The sequence below is a fragment of the Camellia sinensis genome, chromosome 14, assembly GCF_055761805.1.
Source record: "Camellia sinensis isolate YWXY chromosome 14, ASM5576180v1, whole genome shotgun sequence".
In the NCBI taxonomy this organism is placed as follows: Eukaryota; Viridiplantae; Streptophyta; class Magnoliopsida; order Ericales; family Theaceae; genus Camellia; species Camellia sinensis.
This window is the reverse complement of record NC_138974.1, coordinates 42,050,768-42,071,340: the sequence shown is the minus strand read 5'-3', so window position 1 is coordinate 42,071,340 and position 20,573 is coordinate 42,050,768. Positions and strand designations below refer to the sequence as shown.

General features: G+C 35.1%; 1 protein-coding gene across 6 annotated transcripts; it reads right to left on the bottom strand.

Annotated features, from left to right (window-relative positions):
* Window positions 1–9,185: 9,185 nt before the first annotated feature.
* Window positions 9,186–19,899, bottom strand: LOC114319452 (uncharacterized). 6 transcript variants are annotated; one of them, XR_014351179.1, is made up of 15 exons: window positions 19,525–19,899; window positions 18,539–18,895; window positions 17,298–17,472; window positions 16,178–16,261; window positions 15,852–16,093; window positions 15,518–15,737; window positions 15,129–15,208; window positions 14,894–14,978; window positions 13,399–13,530; window positions 13,191–13,304; window positions 11,498–13,053; window positions 11,324–11,408; window positions 10,895–10,951; window positions 9,569–9,716; window positions 9,186–9,484 (listed from the first exon to the last, which is right to left on the bottom strand). XR_014351179.1 is itself a non-coding variant. In XM_082906669.1 (15 exons), the coding sequence occupies exons 2-14, from the start codon at window positions 18,757–18,759 to the stop codon at window positions 9,604–9,606; spliced, it is 1,656 nt and encodes a 551-aa protein (XP_082762795.1). In that variant the 5' UTR covers window positions 18,760–18,895; window positions 19,525–19,899; the 3' UTR covers window positions 9,186–9,484; window positions 9,569–9,603. The 6 variants fall into 6 exon arrangements, 3 of the variants coding, with proteins under 3 accessions (XP_082762795.1, XP_082762796.1, XP_082762794.1); XR_014351180.1 differs by having other exon boundaries at window positions 9,186–9,476; XM_082906669.1 differs by having other exon boundaries at window positions 13,006–13,053.
* Between the last annotated feature and the right edge of the window lie 674 nt (window positions 19,900–20,573).

The window sequence follows — 20,573 nt, the reverse complement described above, 5'->3', positions numbered from 1 at the left end:
ATCCTCCCCCATAATTTTATTAGCAGCTCTACCTACATAAAATCCATTTAATTACAAATTAAATATTAAATCCTCCCCCATAATTTTATTAGCAGCTCTACCTACATAAAATTTAATTATAGAAAAAACATAATGTAAATTGTATTTCTTCTACTTAACATTTCATTAATATGATTGTACAAAGAACACAATATATTTTTATAGAATAAGACATAGATGTGAGATAAATGATATCTTTTATATTTTATTATGTAAAAATCTCTTGTTTTTTTCATTCAAATTTTATTTTTTCAATTTCTTATTCTCTCCCAAATAACATCAATCACTCACATGGTGACAATTCTTGATTGGAAATCAAATAGGATAACCTAGCTATAGTAAGAAAACAACATTTGATACAGTGCTAGAGCTTGATTGTAATTAAACTATGGAAAATAACATTTGACTTGGTCATTGATCATATATATATTATCGGAAATTGAAATAAAGAAAGTAGGGGCCACTTTAATTAAGACCACAGGATTACTGTATGAACAAGTGTGACATGCTGGCATTACATACATGTTTGGATGCCAGAAGGACCAATCATGTTCCATTTTTACTAGACAGTGTGCCCCCCAAGAAAGAGTCATGTGGAGTCCGAGTCTAAGCTGGCAGGAACAGGGGTCCTGCTGTGCTCAAAGCACAGCAGTGATTGTAGCGCTTTCATTTGATGTGTATAATGATCTTATTTTTATGATCTAAACCGTTCATATTGTAGGGTTTGTTGAGTACTTCATGCCTACCAAAAATTATATTAATCAGATATCAATAACTATATGATCGAATAGCATATTGTTTATACTGTTTCTCAAAAGAAAAACTTATTATTTATTTTTTTGGTTATAGATCATATAGTTGTTGATATCCGATTAATATGATTTTTGGTAGACATGAAGTACTCAACAAATCCTACAAAATCAACGGTTTGGATCATAAAAATAAGTCATAATACACCTCAAACAAAGGCACCACAGTCACTGTTGTGCTTACAGCAGTGATCCCTTTTCCAAGTTGGCAAGAGTTTTTTTTTTTTTTTTTGCTATTTTAATTTAAGAAGACAAAATAATTTATTTTAGTCACAACAAACAAAATATCACATCTAATTCATAATTATTACACTCTTTTCTCACAAAAAAAAACTAAAAAATTAAAAAATTCTTCCCAAATTAAACTTTTTAATCCAAATTAAAATAACTAAAAAAAACTAAAAAATTAAAAAATTAACTCACTTCTCAAACGGATGCTACTACTTTTAAAACAAAATATATGCTATGCATTTAAATTTGATTTAGCATAAGTCTGTACGACTTATCTATCTCATTGCTTTCACATATTTATCTCATATTATCACATCATGAAAATTATTAGTTAGAAAAATAAAGGATAAAGAATGGTACAAATAACTGCTTGTCTAACGTGAATCATACTCAAAATAAATTTAATTTATATATTTTATTTTTTAGATTTTTTTATTGCGTAATATTGATCTAGTTTTTTTTTTTTTTTTTTTTTTGTTAAAGAGATAAACAAATATATATATATATATATATATTAACTACTCAAGATTCGTCTTTCTTTTTAATTTTATCATTCATTTAAATAATTTATTAATGGTAGCTATACGGGCGCGAAATAGTCTTCTCGTATAATCCTGTTAATCAAGTTTACACTCCTCCAAATAACGTTACTTTGCCACCTGAAAACACAAACGTGAGCTAATATGCGGGTGTGTGCCGGAAACCCCTCCGATGCCTAAGTCAGCAACTAGACAATAGACAATAAACTTTGTATATTCTAAAGTAAGAATTGTGATACATGTACATAGATCCTGCTATAAGTTTTTATAAATTCTGTCTGGCACAATCCTAGTAGGATTCTAACTCTCTTTATAAGAGCCCTCCTAGGAATCACACTCCCAATGAAGAGTGTCTATCTTGATAACATTCTACTCACTACCAATCAAGTGAGATGGTTTGCACAATCCTAGTTGGACTCTACTCTCCTTAGTAGAGTCCTCCTAGGAATTACATTCTCAAGGATAATGCATATTCTGATAACACCCTACTCACTGCCAACTAAGTGAAATGGTTATCACCTTGCTTGGCTCGCTACGTCTAGCCGAGCTACCTGGCGCAAATACCCTGACCGGGCCGCACGATTACCAATTGCTTTGAATCCTCTCGCCGGGCTACCTCTAGCTTGGCTTCTTATATGTGTCCGACATAGCACTTCGGCTTGCCCACTGACCGCAACTGGAGTTCACCGACCGGCCTATCAACCATTGTTCCCACATCGAGCTATCTTGAGCTCGTAACTTGGTTCACAACGCGACCCAATATTCAGAAACAATGCCTCCTAGCTCAGTCCAATTTGGCTATACAAATTACCCTCTCAATTGCTCCTTAATTCCATCTGCGAAGCATGATTGGGATTACTTTCCTCTAGCCGAGCTAAAAACGCTCAACTCTGCCGAACTAGAGAAGTTGTTCGGTCTCACAATTCCCAACAAGTCTTGTCAGTTGCTCAGCACATCCTTCCACTAATTTGGCATGTTTGATACGACGTCATTCCTAGGACACGTGGCGTGTCCCTATTAGCCCCGTTCTCCTGTTACAGGCGTCATGTACCTCCCAAAAATTTGAATAGCCCTACATTTTTGCTTTCAATGTATATAACTTTCGAGTTTGCAATCGTACGACGAGTCGTTCTTTTTGTGTCTCGCCGAGCAGACTAACTCAGTTTACTAACCCTGCCGACCTTCCTTGGCCGAGATAGCCATCTCAGCCCAAGAGTTCAAAAAATTGTTGGTCAAACCTGCCAACCTGCTTTGGCCGAGGTAACTATTATCTCGGCCAAAGGGTGCAAAAAAATTTGTTGGTCAAACCTGCCAACCTGCTTTGGCCGAGGTAACTGTCATCTCGGTCAAAGAGTGTCAAAAATTTGTTAGTCAAACCTACCAACCACCTTTGACCTAGATCCTTATCTCGGCTAAAAGATGCAAAAATTTTATTGGTCAAACCTGCCAACCTTCTTGAGCCTAGATCCTTATATTGGCTGAAGAAAAACCAACTTGAGCCTAGATCCTTATCTCGACTGAAAAAAGAAAAGTGTTGGTCAAACCTGCCAACCTTCTTGAGCCTAGATCCTTATCTCGGCTTGAGGAATAAAAAAGTGTTGGTCAAACCTGCTAACCTTCTTAATTGCCCCCCAGTCGAGCAAAGACTTTTGCGCGGTCGGTCCTACTTGTTAACTATGTTAACTCTCGCCAAAGGCTTTTTGTCTGGTATCGCTGTTGTACCGGACTCTTCCTAGGTGCGCGCCCCATCTTCCTCTACCCAGATGTGTGGATGCACTCTCTCCATCAGGGTTTCCATAGTAAGGGGTGACGTCATTGTCATTGAATCCCTCAACTTATTGCCAGCCGACAAACCTCGTTTATACTGTACGATAGCTAGGTTTGTGAGGCGATCTCCAATTTGATTAAAAGTCTCCCAATACCGGTTATCGTAAGACCTCAATGTTTCCTTCTCGCCCATATCTATGGAGAGAAGCTGGTCAACCTCTACATGTGTTTTGGTGTTTGTTCTGAATCTAGTCACAAATGCCTCTGCTAGTTGCACCCATGAAACTATGTTACCTTCTGGCAATCTTTCAAACCATGTTAGACCCAGGTCACCAAGGCTGAAAGGAAACATGATACACATTAGAGCCTCGTTTCGTCAATACACCGCCATAACCTGGCAGAAGTGGCTCAAGTGCATGTAGGGGTCCAACTTTCCCTCATAAATAGTGAATTTAGGGTAGTGGAAGCCGGAGGGTAATGGTGCGTTCTCTATCGCCGGAATGAACAACGAGCTCTGCAACCTTGCTAACGCTTTATCTGCCAGTTCATAGGCAAGATGCGGCTCTGGCATTCCAACCTCGACACTCCCATGTGTTCTAGGAGCCAACCATTGTAATGCAGAGACTCTGCGGGGGTCGCGAGCCTGAGTGTCTTCTCTCCTTCGAGCCCTTTCTTCAAGCACTGTCCGCAGATCCGCCAACCTAGGAAACACCGTGTGCCTAGATGTCGTTTAGTGTGAATGTGTGGGCCGATAACTGTTTCCTTCTATGTAAGACCTTTCAGTCCTCGTTCTCTTTGACCTGGAGTAACAAGTCCTGGAAGTCCTCAATTGTGTATCGCCTGACCTGAGGCTTCTACTTTCAGCTTGTGATGATGTGACTTGTCTGTCACGATCTTCTGAGTGGCAAACGTGCGCCCTGTTCTTGCCCACCCCTTCTTCCGTCGCCCATTTGCCCTTTATCTGGCGCTTCATAGTCTCTATGTCTACCGCCATCCTCCGTATCAATTTGTCTTGCTCCCTTACCCGATCTTCTAGAACTTGAGGATCTAACATTCACCTTTGCCTTTCAGGGCTTTGGGAGCGACGAGGACTGGAGCTCTGTCTTTCATGGGTATCCCTCTGCGGGTTCCATCGCTAGGGATCTAACTCTACCATGGGTGGGATAAAAGGTAAGCCTTCGCGCCTTCCACCCCTATCCGGGTTTTGCCCATCAATGGCAGAGTATGGCAAGTCTTCATTGTGCGTCATTGAAATCAGTTGAAAGAGAACTTAATCAAGTGGTTCGTTCTTTGTGATTGGAATTCCCACAGACGGCGCCAATTCTACGAGCACAAAATAATCTTCTCATATAATCATGTTGATCAAGTTTGCACTCCTTTAAACAACGTTGCTTTGCCACCTAAAAACGCAAACGTGAGCTAACCGGCAGGTGTGTGTCGGAAACCCCTCCGATGCCTAAGTCAGCAACTAGACAATAGACAATAAGCTCTGTGTATTCTAGAGTAGGAATTATGATACCTGTACATAGGTCCTGCTATGAGCTTTTATAGATTCTGCCTGGCACAATCCTAGTTGGATTCCAACTCTCTTTATAAGAGTCCTCCTAGGAATCAAACTCCCAATGAATAGTGTCTATCTTGATAACACTCTACTCACTACCAACCAAGTGAGATGGTTTGCATAATCCTAGTAGGACTCTACTCTCCTTAGCAGAGTCCTCCTAGGAATTACATTCCCAAGGATAATGAATATTCTGATAACACCGTACTCACTGCCAACTAAGTGAGATGGTTATCACCTTGCTTGGCTTGCTACGCCTAGCCGAGCTACCTGGCGCAAATACCCTGACCGAGCCGCACGATCACTAATTGCTTTGAATCCTCTCGCCGGACTACCTCTAGCTTGGCTTCTTATATGTATCCGACATAGCACTTCGGCTTACCCACTGACCGCAACTAAAGCTCACCGACCGGCCTATCAACCATTGTTCCCACACCAATCTATCCTGAGCTCGTAACTTGGCCCACAACGCGACCCAATATTCAGAAAAACAATGCCTCATAGCTCGGCCCAATTTGACTATACAAATTACCCTCTCAGTAGCCTATATGTTGAGTGAAGGTTTTTTCGTAATTATACAAACATTCTTGGTCAATTATGCAATAGATTTTTTCGTAATTACGCAAACATTCTTAGTCAATTATGAAATAGTTTTTTTTCGTAATTATACAAATATTCTTGGTCAATTATGAAACATAAATCTTTTATTTTTTAATAAATTACAAATACACATAAAATTTGTTTAAAATATGAATCGATCCTATAATACTAAAAATTGCAACTATCATTTGTTATAAATTTTAATTGAACCCAATACTGATGAGAAAAAAATCAATTCTCCTATGGAATAATAAATTATCAAAATTATTTATTGAAAAATATTTCTTATATCATTAAAAACTATTAATTGATTTAATGGTTTATTTATTAATAAAATGGTTAACTGAAAATTATTTTTCATATCATTAAAAATTGTTAATTTATTTAATGATTTACTTATTAATAACGTTGATAATTTGTTATGAGAGTATGATTTATGTATTAATAAAATTAGACATTTGTATATATATGTATTTTCTTGTGCTTCTTATTAGTTCAGTGAATTATCTTATTAGTTTTTTTTTTTTTTTTTTATGGAGAATCATCTTAGTATTTGTTTTATATTTATCTGTTGAGAAAAGCTACACATCATAATTTTTTTTTATAAATTCGGAAGAAATGTTAAAACTCATAAATTCACCCAAACTGATATGGTAATAGAATTGGAGTCTACATCATTGAGCGTATAACAAAATAAAAAATGATACATATCATACTAGATAATTCTATCATGTATCCAATGATTTATTCTATTTACTTTTATAAAATAATATTTTAATTTTTAAAAAATTATTAAAATATAAAATTTAAATATATTATAATGATAACTCGTGCCTTACACCAGTCTTTCGAAACTAAAGGGTGGTTTGGGATAATCTAAATAAATGCACTTTTTAACTTATTGTGAAGTATGGGTTGAGTTTGAAGTGATGTGGTAGAGAGGTGATGTGACTTAAATAAGATGATATGACTTAGGCCAAGTTTGGCATATTGCAAAAAAGTCAAAAAGTTACTCAAAAAGTTAAAAAGTTAACACTATTCACCAAAAGTCAAACAATTACGGCTACACAACTCTCAATCCTAATTTTTCCCTACAAATTAATTTTTATAATTTTTTATTACACATTTTTCCATAAAAAGTCAAAAAGTTAACCCAAACATCCATATTTTTTTCCTCAATTTTTTAGTCCAAAAAAACAAAAAGTGCACTTATTTAGAACACCCCAAACAACCCCTTAAATAGGATAGTGACTTTTTGATTTTTTGATTTTTTTAAGTTATGACAAAATGTGAAACTTGGTCAAATGGTCCGGTCCTGGTTATAGTCTCCTAGTTTTGGCCTCGAATAAAGATTAAGAGCTTTAATTTTGGAGTTTTAAAAAGTGCTCTAGTGATGTGGTAAGAAGTGAGACTCGCATGTAATATGATGTGTGTATCTATATATATCTATGTATATATATTTTTTTTTTCTCTTACCATATCATTGAAGCTCTCTTTAGAATTTCAAAATTAGAACTTTCTATCATTATTTTTTTGGTCTGCTTCATACTAATTTTTGTTTGCTGAGGAAATCATGGGTTTAGGTTATCTTTTTCTTTCATGTGGCTGAGCCTATAAATAGGCTAAGAGAGATACAAAGATGAATCACTCATTAACAACCATCAATCACAATCGTGAAGAGTTATTTAGAATTAATTTTAAATTAGTTATTTTAAGAGTAGATTAAACTAGTAGTTTTTTTCAACCCTACTTCTTTTCTTTCCGTCGATTGATGTATTTTTTAGTTCTTTGTTCTTGTTTAAATTCCTGTAATTGATAGCAAGTGACAATTTAATTGAATAAATATGCATTCTTTTATATTCAGATCTTTCTTTACTTAATTACTTCTAGAGAAGTTGTTGGCGTTTTGGCTTTTCGAAGGGTATTTTTGTGAATGTGAGCGTGCCAGCAAGGATCAATCAGTCCTTACAGAAATTGTGATTGCCAACCAATTATCAGACGATTGTGTTTTAGTTCTTTTCAGCCTCAATGAAGAGGACTTTTACTGGTGGCTTGACTTAGGAGAAGTTAATAGAAATAACAGTAATATGAAGAATAATTGAAGTATTTCATAAAAATGAACACTTACAATGGTCCGAACTCAGCCTCAGAGAGGTTTACAACAGCAATCTACTTGAATCTACTTGAAGCTACTCCTATGAATCGAAGTGCAGTGCGGGTATTTAAAGTGCAGGTATTTAAAGAACATGTATTTAAAGACTGGGAATGTAAAAGACTGGAAAAGAAAATATATGAAGTAAATGACTGATTTGTATGATCTGAGTCCTCCCTTTTTCTGGGGCTGCCCTGCTATTTATACTCGTCAGTGATGACCTTCGAACTGCACTTCAAACCGTCGAACTGCTCCTCCATGATCGCTGATCATGCTTCCTTACAAGTAGCTCCATTACGCCATTACTGGCAGTTGAGCTTCCCTCTTGTACTTGAATTTGAATATGAGTAACCGTTGAAGATATGTCATCTTGCATCCCGTTATTGATCTAGTGTTACTTAGATCATGTGAGCACCAATATTTATTGCCACATGTACGATCAGGATTAAAGACTTGAATAACCTTCCTTTATTACCCTTACTCTGCCACGTGTCGAACTGTAACTGGCTTTTACAAAATATGTAGCCAACAGAAGTCCTTAATCTGTTTAACACATAAAATTCAACCATAAAAGTGTGTTCATTAAAATTAATTGAAACCTATCGATCAATCACTATCAATTAGGTCTAAACTAAATTTTTGCTAACAATTCCATGTATATATATTTTTTATCAAAGTTTTATAGCATATACACCCATGCAAAAATTGTGTCGGTGCGGTTGCGGCCTGCCCCCACAAGACCCTATATAAATTGTCTCCACCATACAACTACTTGCAATGCTTGTTTGAGACTTCTTCAAAGTCACTGTTTGGGTATCTCACACAAACCAATTCCATGTTAAAATAAAGAATGAAATTGTCTGCTGTACACACCTGATTTTTCACATAGTGTGAAATCTCATCATATGTGAGATTTATTTATTTATTTATTTATTTATTTTATTTGTATCCTATTCTATAATATTTTATTTTATTTTTATTCATAACATAACTATTATAAGATTGTCAGCTTACAATTCGAAGTAATACCTAAACAATTTAGTTGCCATTATTAATGTTACAAGGCCTTTCTTATATAACTTGTAAAAGAATTTGGTAGTGGATTAGAATGATTATTTAACTAACAATAGATTGTGACACTAATAGGCCTCCTACCATGACAAATGTCACTTGTATATTGTTTTCTCAACATTTGGCTTTCAAAAACAGCATCAAATGATTCCTCTTCTATTTTTTGACTTGCTCTTTATTTCTTTATTTTTTTAAAGAAATATTTGTCATATTTTATTTTTTATCCCTTAAAAAGCATCTTTAATGTTAAATATTAAATTTGATGTCACTGCCAAATTTTAACTATCAAATAATACCCACAAAAAAAAATAAATAAATAATCAAATTTTGACTATCTCTGTGTTAAATCAATTGTTGTAAATTGGAAAAAATAAGAAGCAGATTATTCTAAAGCCAAATATAAATGCAACCAGTACTGAAGAAAATGTTTCAATATTAATAACAGCAATAATACAAGTAAGCTTTTTATATTTGACATCGGTGGAAGATTCTGTTTTGGTATACAACATTTTACATTCACCAAAATAAAATGTTAAAAAAAAAAAAAATACATAAATTACATATCAAATAAATCAGTACTTCCACACATGTTCTGTCTTGAACAAAAACTGATCAAAAACAAACGACAATGAAGGGCTTTGATCAAACTCCAGCAGCTCTCTCTGTAGGCCTTTTGAAATCAAACTCCCAATCACATCTCAATCTTCCTGTCAAACTAAGTCACCAATCCACATGTACAATAACGGTAATCGAGGACTAAAATCTGCAAAACTTGAAAGTCAAATAAGTCAATTAGCACCTTGGCCATCGGAGGGTATGGAGGGATCGGCAAGGTCAAGCAGATCCTTTCCGTTTTACAGAATCTTCTTGTTGATGAGGCAAGAGATTCAAAAAGCTCCCATGCACCGACTCATTACCAGCCGTATCTGATGAATCAGACTCATCTTCTGCAACAGGTTAAAACCCAAGAAATGAGAGATGCAAAATTAAAAGTTTCATAATGCTCCATTTGATTAGTCGAGGAGAGAAAAGAAAAGAAAATCTGGAACCTTGGGTCGTTGGATTGACCCTATGTTATTTGGAACGTGGATCGTTCTGGTATGTGGAACAGTAACAAGACATGCTTTAAAAAATGGTACGACAGAGATAGATTTGATTACAACATAAGAATTTAAGGTTCTTATAGAGTTTTTTTTTTTTTAACAATTAGATATCTAATAAAATATGCTTTTCTTTTTTTCTTTTTGTGTTCTAAATTAATCATATAATAATACATTTCTACGAGCATTTATGACTCCTTTTTGACATTATGTCATGTGAAAACTTCATTCACTTTTATCTTTTAGTTCATTATACGGTTTTTTTTGCTCCTAAGAAAACCTTTGGGAAATTTATTGCAAAAAAAATTTGGGATCGTTTTCATTAAATTTACCATTTCGAACAAAAATTTACCATGTTTCGAAACAAGTGCATTCCAAAACATAATTCGTTAGGATATTTGCGTATTTTGGTAACATTAGATTGACCATTTTATTCACCCAAAAAAAAAGATTGACCATTTCAAGCAAAAAATTTTCCTTATAATTTCCTATCTTCAGAACAATCAGACTGTTGTAGTAGACAGTTTGATCCTAAAAGGAAGAGTATTCCATTTTATTTTATAATCATGAAAGTGAGCATTATGAAAAGTTTTTCTAATCAAAGAAAGTGACCTATATCAAACAGTCCCCATATGCCAGAGAGAGATGGCCAAACAGAAACCTAGAAGCCTTGGATACTTTATCCTAGGGGGTAGGAAGGAATCCACAAACAATGAGTTCCGAATACAAAGATGCCATAGAAGCTCTTTTAACAAACCTTCAGTAAACTATAGTAAGAAGGTGATGGATGACCTATTCAATTCGGACAGTTTTTGCTACCAAAAAAAAAAAAATATCATGTTTAAACTCTAATAGTGGAGACAAGTACTTACCCCAGGCTTCATAAAGGTTGGACAAAGTTTTTTTTAGACACATATATACTAGTTGTCCCTCCAAAGGTTGGATTTGCTAGCACATATGTTGCTTCTTGAATATCAGTTTAGATCACAATTGCATATCAACAAAGGGGGGAAATTCAAGCCTACCGAAGAGTGTCTTGATGGTTGGCCTCTTAGGTTTGGTGTTTTTCTTCTTCAGTTCAGCTGCAAAGGGAAGTAAAATGTAAATCAGTTACAAGCAAAGATCAATAACAAATTAGGATATCATTTGTACAAGCCACACCAGCTAATGAATGGAGAATGAAGATTATCAATTTTTAGGTTATCATAGTGATTTCTAATAGGAGTCATACTGATGGTCCAGAATGTTTGTCCAAAACCTTATATCAATATGAGAAAAAGAAAAGACTGTACAAACCAGGCAGAATGATAAAAAATCTTTCAAAATCAATAACAGTGTCATTTGAAGAATTTCCTCAACTTTCAACCATTTAAGCAATGTAACGACACTAAGCCTATGTCTAAAACTGCGCATGCATTATAGAGAGAGAGAGAGAGAGAGAGAGAGAGGGATACCCATCCCAGGCACTTGATAATCGTTGACAATTTCAAAGTTCTTATATGTATACCCAACGAAGTTAATGTCCTTGGACGAGAGCATCTGCAAGGAGAATAAATGAGAAGGAAAGAGAAAAGCTATGGAGGAGAGGAAAGAAAAAAACAGCAACAGTAACAAAGGGATATTAATACCTTGACAGCGATAGCATGAAAACTCAATGAAAAAAATTTGATGAAGAATGGATATTGAACAGGGATCCCATTTGTGAATGCATTTGCCCATATATTCACAAGTTATGAAGCATGGAAACATGTACAAATACAGATGTTGGGTACACTAATTAAGAGTATGCTGATACAACAAAACCTTTAAAAAAAAAAGAGGACATGGATACGACCAGAGTACGTCCATAAAAAACTATATTCTTATAATTTGTAGTCGTGCATAGCAGGTAGTATATACTAACATTTGGAAAACCAAATGCAGAAAAAAAAGTAATTGAAACAAGGTACAAACTAGAGTTTAATGCCCAATTAGTTTAGGATCCAACACACAAACCAAAATTCAGTGCCAAAAGCAAGGTCTGTTCAGCTCGTTTAACGCCATTAAATTAACAAAGTTACAAACCAAAAAAATTTGGAAATTTGCAGAGATTCAATCAGACAGTAATAAGAGAACCACAAGTTCTCTATCATTTGAAAATTTGTAGGGATACACTTCATTTGTTTTATTTAAAAATAGACACTATATATATTTAATCTGGTACCCTTATATTTTTTTTAAATTGCATTGAAGCCTTGCCCTACCCATACCAGTGGCCAGTGCATACTTGAGACATACCCAAGCCATACCCAAAAATTTTATATAAAAAAATTAAAAATTGGCTATTTATTTCGGCTACCCAATACGCATACAGGCATACCCAAGCCATACCCATACCAAATGTGTACCCGATACAAGTACGGCATCAACTTTGAAGTACCCATGTTTCATAGTTCACAATCAAACAACTTCCTGTAGATGGCGTGTTCAGGATTCCTTAGTTCAATGCAAGTATGGAGGAGTTGTTTGTCCATGCTAGGAAACAACTAGCTAGAGAGAATTCTCCAAAGAATCATATTTGTTGGTTCTACCATGAAATGTCACACAAAAAAGTACTACATATGATATGAATTGCGCATCTATCAATGTGAAAACTTATCTTCAACCATCAAAATTAACTCAACTCAACAGAAGTAGTCCCAAATACTTGGGATTGGTTAAATGGATCAGCTCTTTTTCAGTTGACCTTATTAAAAGTCATAAAACCAAATCGATTTTCTAAGTAAATCCAGCTTATCCAATCAATCTTATGCAAAGCTATAACTGCAAATAAATCCAGTATTGCCTTTGCTCAGAGCTTCAATAAGTCCAACACAAGTTTCAAACCTTCAATTAACACTTGCATCCAACAGCAGTTTTAATTGCCAAGTAAAACCCTTTTGTTGTCTATTACAATAAAAGAAGCTCTTCTTTCACAAATTTAGCTAAGTAACAAAGACAAGCTAACTAGGAATTGCTATTTGTGAAAACATAGATGAATTGAAGTTTAACAGAAATACTAACACCACACAAGAATCTATGAGATTCAGAATAGCAGTTTTAGAATTCATGGTGCTACTCAGTAAACGCTCCAAACAGTTGCAGTCAGTTCACTTACCTTTCTCCATGGACCTGATTTTGATGAAGTTTGAGTTTGGTTGTCAGCCTACAGACCGAAAATAAGCAGAAAATAAGACAAAAAAGAAAGATAGAGGGTAACAAAGGATGACTCAACAAATGTCACCTCCACAAAACCACAAAACCAGCAAAAGAATTAGGGCATAAATCGAGGGAAATAATTACCTCGTCAAACTTCTCAAAGTTTTGAGTATCCAACTCATCATTGACCTCAGGAATGAATGCGGCCTCCATTTGGTATATTCTATCCCAATCAACACCTTCAAACCAGGGATGAACCTGAAATAAAAGAAGCAACCAGGTAATTCACTTTATTTGCAATTCACTGACAGAACAAATAAAAGAACATAGAACAGGACACACCATACAACACCTTTAATTCATCTGCGCCTTTTGAACCCAGCCTCTGGTTGACATTACACAGCAATTTACTAATAAGGTCTTTTGCTTCTGGAGTTAACTTAGCTTCTTCAGGAAATTTTAGATGTGTTCTCCAGTTTACTATCTGCATGAGTGAGAGAACAAATATAAGATCAAGTACCTGAAAGAAATAGGATATTTAGACTTGAGCTAAGTGACACTAGAAGGAGCTGATTTGGACTATCTGCAGTTTCCTATCTGCATAGATGAATCTGGCTATTTTATTTGCTGAGTGACACTAGAAGGAGCTGAATTGGACTTGAGACCATTCGCCAACCTCCTTTGAGTGCCAGTCTTTTTCAGCACAACCATATGGCCTCTAAATCAATTATTGAAGAGATCACAATGAATGTTAGGGCCTGGTTGTGCCTATTTGAAGGTGTTAGAATAACCAGTCTAACATGTGGCTGAAATGAGAATAAAGGTTGCCAGATTCAATCTTTTCAATCAATGCCTAAAGACTTAGGTCCATGATATCCTAGTGATGGGGGGACTAGTTGATTGTGGGGCTTTGTGAATTGGATGCTGGTGTATTTTGTTTTGCCCTTCTCTATGATGTGACTTTGGATAAAAGGTGTTGGTTGTTGATCTTGGCTGGCCATCTCCTTAATGGTTTCCACCCTTGTAGTGCCTAGGGTATGCCCCTTGTATGATGTATATATTTAATATCGTTTTTATTTTATAATATCTGCTTACTTTCCAAATAAAAATAAAAATTCCAATTGTATACAGCATAATTTTAAGAGACTTGACCTAGCTGGATTAATTCAATAGAACTGGGCAATTAAGACACAAGGTATTGTCGACCTTGATAAAACCCAGACCCAAAAAACTGAAAGTGACCAAATAATTAAAATAATGGATTCTAATTCTGTATGGCCATAGAATATGTAGATGCACACATAACAAAATTTGAGCAGTAAATTAGGATATACAACCAATGAGCCACAATAGTCATGCTACTCTTCATCAAGACAAACAAATCAAAGATTGAAACTTCCCTAGAGTACATCTTCAAGTTGGGGTCCACATTTAAATCAGGAGAAAAACCAATCCACTAGCCCACTTACTTAGTGTCCTATCCTATAGCTGTAGGATAAATGAAAAAGATGCCCACAGAAAAACTTATGAGAAAATCACAAAAAACGAAGCAATTAAAGTCCGAAGCATGGATGCAAAACAACAAATCATTATACTCTGAGCAATGGAAACATGCTTTCTCAGTTAGCAAAAAAATGGAAAACAATTTAAGAGTTAATTCGTATGGAATAACAGATGAAACATGCAGAAAGCTTCATGCATGCAGTGAAATCTCATGAGAAGTGAGGGTTTACAACAGTTAAATTGGCAAGTAAAACAAAATAAAAATGCGATTGTCACTGGTGCTTAGCATTTATAATAAATTAAAAGAATGCACAAGATATTGATTAGCAGCCTTTGTAAGTTACCTTTCTGCATGTTGACATAGGATCATCCGAATAAAACGGGGGATATCCCACGAGCATTTCAAACATAATAGCACCAAGTGACCACCTAAAATGCAACAATCATAAATCCGTTTAAAAACACATGAATAAAATGAACAGAATTTACATTCTTCCAAAATGTTATCTGCACAATGAAATGAACTTGATACCAATGGACAATCTAAGGTCTCATAACAGACATGCATAAATTACTAACCAATCACATTCCATCCCGTAACCTTTCTTCAACAGAACTTCTGGAGCAATGTAATCAGGTGTACCAACAGTAGAATAAGCCTGCCATGTCATAATAACAAAAGTTCAAATTTATATATATATTATACATAAAATCTACAGGAAGCCACCATTTTTGCCAAAATCTTGTAAATTAGAATGCTCTAGTGCAAAAAAAATATCATTATTTCTAAATTTGTTATTCATTGTTTATTTGCAGTATGATATAATTGAATCGAAGACTATTTCCTTCAAATGACCAAAAAAAGGAAAACATAACTCAGGTAAATGTGTTCAAATTATCATAACAGATACACCATCATCAAACAAGAAATAAAAGGAAAATGCATTCAATTAATGATACAAACTTACGAGCGTCCTCCTGTTTTTCTGCCAATGCTGCAATTGCTCTTGTTGGGTGCGCTTTGGAGCTAAAGGACGTTCACTGTTTTGTGAAGTTCCATTAAAGCTGTCCCCCCCTGAAAAATCCTTCTCTTCAAGAGTGCTGCAATCTAAAGGTTTACAGAGTCCAAAATCTGATAGCCTTAAGTGACCATATTTGTCAAGCAACAAGTTATCAGGCTTAATATCTCTGCAACAGAAAAATGTAACATAGAAAGGGTCAGGGTATCTGAAAAGTAGTACAATGAGAATGGAAACATTGGAGCATGCTAAATTTATGCATCAAAAGCAGTTAGCTACAAACCTATGAATGTAATTATGTTTATGAATTGATTCAATAGCCAAAACTGTTTCCGCAACATAAAATCTGGCCTCATCTTCGGTCAATGTATCCTTCCTCATAAGGAGAGTCATCATATCTCCACCAGGTAAATATTCCATTATCAGATATAGAAACTCATCATCTTGAAAAGAACAATATAATTTGACAATGCAATTGCTATCCACCTCCGCAAGCAGATTTCTTTCAGCTTTCACATGCTCAACCTAAAAGAATTCATAAGCCAACTGCCAGTGAATATAGTGAACAAACAACAACACTATCGTCTGTGAGGCCAAATAATTCCATACCTGGCCTCTACGAAGCATCTCAGATTTCTTAAGCTTTTTCATTGCATATACATGACCAGTTGTCTTTTCCCTACAAACTCTGACCTGCACCAGAAAGTATCCGAATAAACCTACCTAGCAAATAAACCAAGTAACTAATGAACAAAATTACTGTACATACATAAAGAAAAATCATTTAGAAAAAACTAAGTGCTAAAAAATATAATGAAAAAAAGAAAGAGGAAAAAGACCAACTAAGGGAGAGTGCATGGATGAGACATAAGCAAGCCAAGGGCCACGCTATACTACAAAGCGGGAGTGACTAAGCCGAGAAGGTGATCACTCCCAAGCATTCCCTACGAGAGTGAGGTATGAAAGACCAGGTGAGCGGAGGACCTGGGTTAGCTGTGGTGCTCCAGAACCATGGTGCTACCAAGCAGGCCATGACTGAGCAGGTGAGCTCGGATCCGCCACATACAAGCTACAAGCCATGCATCGGGCTCTTCATACTTTGACTCAATTCATTTTGGAGCCCATGTCTAAGCAGCAACTGTGCTAGTAAGTTGAGCATACATACTTGTGGTGTGTATACACCCCACTTTGGCTAGGCATACAACCCCAATTAGTTCTGTGAGAACATTGTGGTGTCTTGGTCTGCCATGTGTTGGGCATGTGGTATAAGTGCCCACAAAATTTATCTTTGGGGAGCAATCAACCTAAATCCTGACCATACCAACCTAACACAGTGGGAAAAAATTGACTCTCAACCTAATGCATATTGTATCCTGACCATAACTCAGCCAAAGCTTATAGATGCATGTCCTTCAGTACAGAACTCATAAATAAGCAGATATTTATTTCTATACACTTGACATTTCTATATTTATTAATTTCTTGAACTTGCTGATAGAAAGTAATAGAAAAGGTAGAGAAATTAGGAACCATGGAAGGATTAAACTTATGGAATTAATCAAGAAATATAATTTACACAAAAAAGAACAGCCTGCAAATTAATGAGAAATTTAAACACCTTAGAGAAGCTAGATTGTAGAATAACACCAAATGCTACAAACCCCACAACAGAGAAGAATCAATATACTTGGGCAAATCAATCATCATATGGATCACTGAAAATATATACCTCCCCAAATGCACCCTTTCCAATCATAGTCAGAAGCTCAAAATCATCAGCACCCATTTTATGCCTCTGAAGACGCATGTATTCAGTTTCCTTCTTCTCCAAGAATTTTAGTAGGTTGTTTTGATCTTCCTCAGAGACATCAGCATCAGCCAACTTCTTTTCCAGTAAATTTCGCCTGTTTGAAGAAAAAATGGAGGTAGGTTTAGACATTTGATTGCACTCTAAGCACCATCCAGTTCCAAGATCTTCTTGCTATATAAGAACCTTTACTGAGAGAAATTGCAACACATTATAAACATTGTGGATAATATCACTACGTCAAAGTCTTGAATCCATACATGGAGAGAGATTTCAAATATTGCTTCAATGTTCTCTACACATCCACATGCACGTCATAAATTACACATGTGACGCATACACAGCACACCGCTTTCTAATCCATATATCGCCATTAAAATTTGATACTATAGATCCCACGCTATGCTCATATAAATACCCCTAATGCATTTACTTCATCCTCTGACCCAGAAGTTACCTATTAATGCTTTTAAAAAATACATAGACTGTATCGTTAAAGGGCAGAGTCAACAGATGGACATCACAGTTAGGAGGCAGGGCCAGTTCTTCACAATGTAAAATTTCATGTTCAAGATAAGGAAAAAACAATTAATAAATTTTTTCTTCATTGACTGGATGCTAAACATGTTGCATCTCTTTTTATTTACTCTTTTCTTTATTTTCTTTTTTTGAGATACGTCTTTCTCAGCTAGTGAGGATTTTGCCCAGTTGGAAGCAAGACAGAGTTAGGAGCAATGGAGAAGTATCGCTAGCAGTGCCTTAAGTTTGCAGTAAAGTCTTCGAAAGAATAGACAAATGAACTCTTTTGGAGAACTGAGATACCTATTGAGAAACTAAAAGCTCTTTATTTATTTATTATTATCATTTTTTTATATGTGAAACAATGCTCCTTATGTTGAACTCTTCGTCATTTTTTGCTTACCAGAACTCCAGGATTTGATACACACCATCCATCATAGACTTTCGGAAAACAAAATAAAACTGACATGAACAAAATTGTGTGGCAACATGTACAGACAATCATCACAAATTATGACTATTTTGTTCGCCCAGGAATTGCTGCCCGAAATTACATATAAAAACTGTCGAAAATAAAAGAAAATATAGAGATGAAAATATAATGGCCAAACAAATTATTCATTATCTTTTAAAGTGTAACATACCGCTCCTTCCTCTCCTGCAGATTCTTCATCTGCTCCTTGTAATGGTTCTCTATATACTGCTTTGCCGCTGCAGCCTTCTGCTTTGTAATATTCGAGGCTTCTTCAGCTGATAACGGATTTGAATCTTCTTTTTCCATTGAAGTGCCTTCCTTGTTCTTGGATGCAGATCTCAACCGATCTCGTGGCTGAAACTTCTGAAACCAACTCCTAGCTGAATCCATTACTCAAAAGGTACCTCAACAACCATCAATCATTTGCCCAAATACACCCTATGTATGCAGTCCACAAACAAGCATTTCCTTTAGAACTGACACAATTCATTCCCTAAAAGTGGGCCATTGTAGAACTCCGTTCAACCTGCAATGATAGGAAAAATTACATAAATTTTCCAGTCCAACATCATAAGTACAGAACAGCGAGCCTTAAGTGGCCCTATTCCGGGATGAACCACATAAATATTTGTGTTTCTTGTTTAAGAATTGTCGTTTTCCTAAAAATATCTTTACATTTCTTATCAAATACATAAAACATATATACAATTCAAAGAACAGTAATGAAAAATTAATGTTCTCAATGATTAATCTTCTTTTATTTTTAGAGGCAAAGGCAGGGGGGTGGCCAGCAGGGGCATACCCAATTCTATATGGATATAACTTTGAAATCACATGAAATACAAATTATTTTCATTCAATAGCCCCCAAATTTGTTTAGCTCACTCTGCCTCCGCCCCCTTTATTTCCACAGCAAGTTGCTAAATCAAATTCAAAACAAAAAATTTCAAAGTTTCACAAACAGATTAAAAAAAAAATCTCAATTTACATACAATTATTGAGAAGCATTACGAATAGATATCGGATATCCTTACGAAATGCGTCAACGGATCAAAGTTCAAAAGATGCACAATTAAAGAACTTGAAAGAATGTGAAACCCTAGAATGTGAAGAATCGATTGAATTGAGAAATAACAAGAAGATAAGTGGAATTACCGTGTAGTTGTTGTGGCAAGGAGAGAGAAGAATTCGATCTGTGAAATGATGATACTAATAATAATGACAAGAATGAATTTTGAACGTATAATAGTGATAAATTAATGGATGGGATGGGGAGCAGAGGACAAAAGCGGGGACGACCGAACAGTTAATCCGCCATTTTCGCTTGCAGACACTGCTTTGGAACCTACGATGAGATTGACCTCTCCATCTCTCTCTCCTTAACCTTTCCCTCTCTCTCTTGCCTGTTCAGTTCTTCAATCTTCGCTGACCGCATGATTCTCTTTTCCGTGCTTCCCAGCACCCTTCCCCCGGTTATGGGTTGTCCGAAAGTCAAATTTCTCGTTATTTTTATAATATAATAATAATATTAATTGGGATTTTTTTTTTAAGTTTGTTAACGCCTGATTTGATTTGGTAACTTTCAATTTTAATAATAAAAAATAAAGATTAAAAAGTTATTATAAATTATTATATATGTTTTTTTTATATAAAGGTTAAAATATTATTAAAATAATTTATTGTCAAATAAGTTCTAAAATTCCGTTTCGCTAAGGTTTTTGGATTAAAAAAAATATAAAAGACAAAATAGGTTAATAAATTAATAAAATAAAATATCATATATATAATATAATTATTTCACTTTTATCTTATAAAAGTCAAAAAAAAAAAACTCAAACAAACTTTTTAGTTTCAAGTTAAAAAAGTCTCAACTCAAAAAAGTCAATTAAAAAAATCTAGCCAAATGACAATTAAGATTTTATAACATAAAGAGCATATAATATTTTCATAATAGTTGGGATCCCTCAATATTTTCATAATGAAATTTTGATTCAGTAAAATTTCGGTCCGACTGAGAGAAATTTCGATCTCAATACAAAGGAAATTCAATTTTCACAAAGAGATTTATCTGATTTCATAGAGAAATTTTGAAATTTCTCTTATATAATCACAGGTAAATTTTAAAATTTTTCTGGTATGATCATTGTACGGGAAAGAAATACGCCTTCTCGTATAATCCTGTTGACCAAATCCACGCTCCTCCG

Excerpts from the sequence above, each read along its gene's own strand:
- LOC114319452 (XM_082906668.1), bottom strand. The coding sequence starts at position 18,759 with ATGGATTCAGCTAGGAGTTGGTTTCAGAAGTTTCAGCCACGAGATCGG. Across the intron at positions 17,473-18,538 it reads CTGCAGGAGAGGAAGGAGCG|GCGAAATTTACTGGAAAAGA; the intron begins GTATGTTACACT and ends TTCTTCAAACAG. Across the intron at positions 10,952-11,323 it reads TTATCAAGTGCCTGGGATGG|CTGAACTGAAGAAGAAAAAC; the intron begins GTATCCCTCTCT and ends TTCCCTTTGCAG.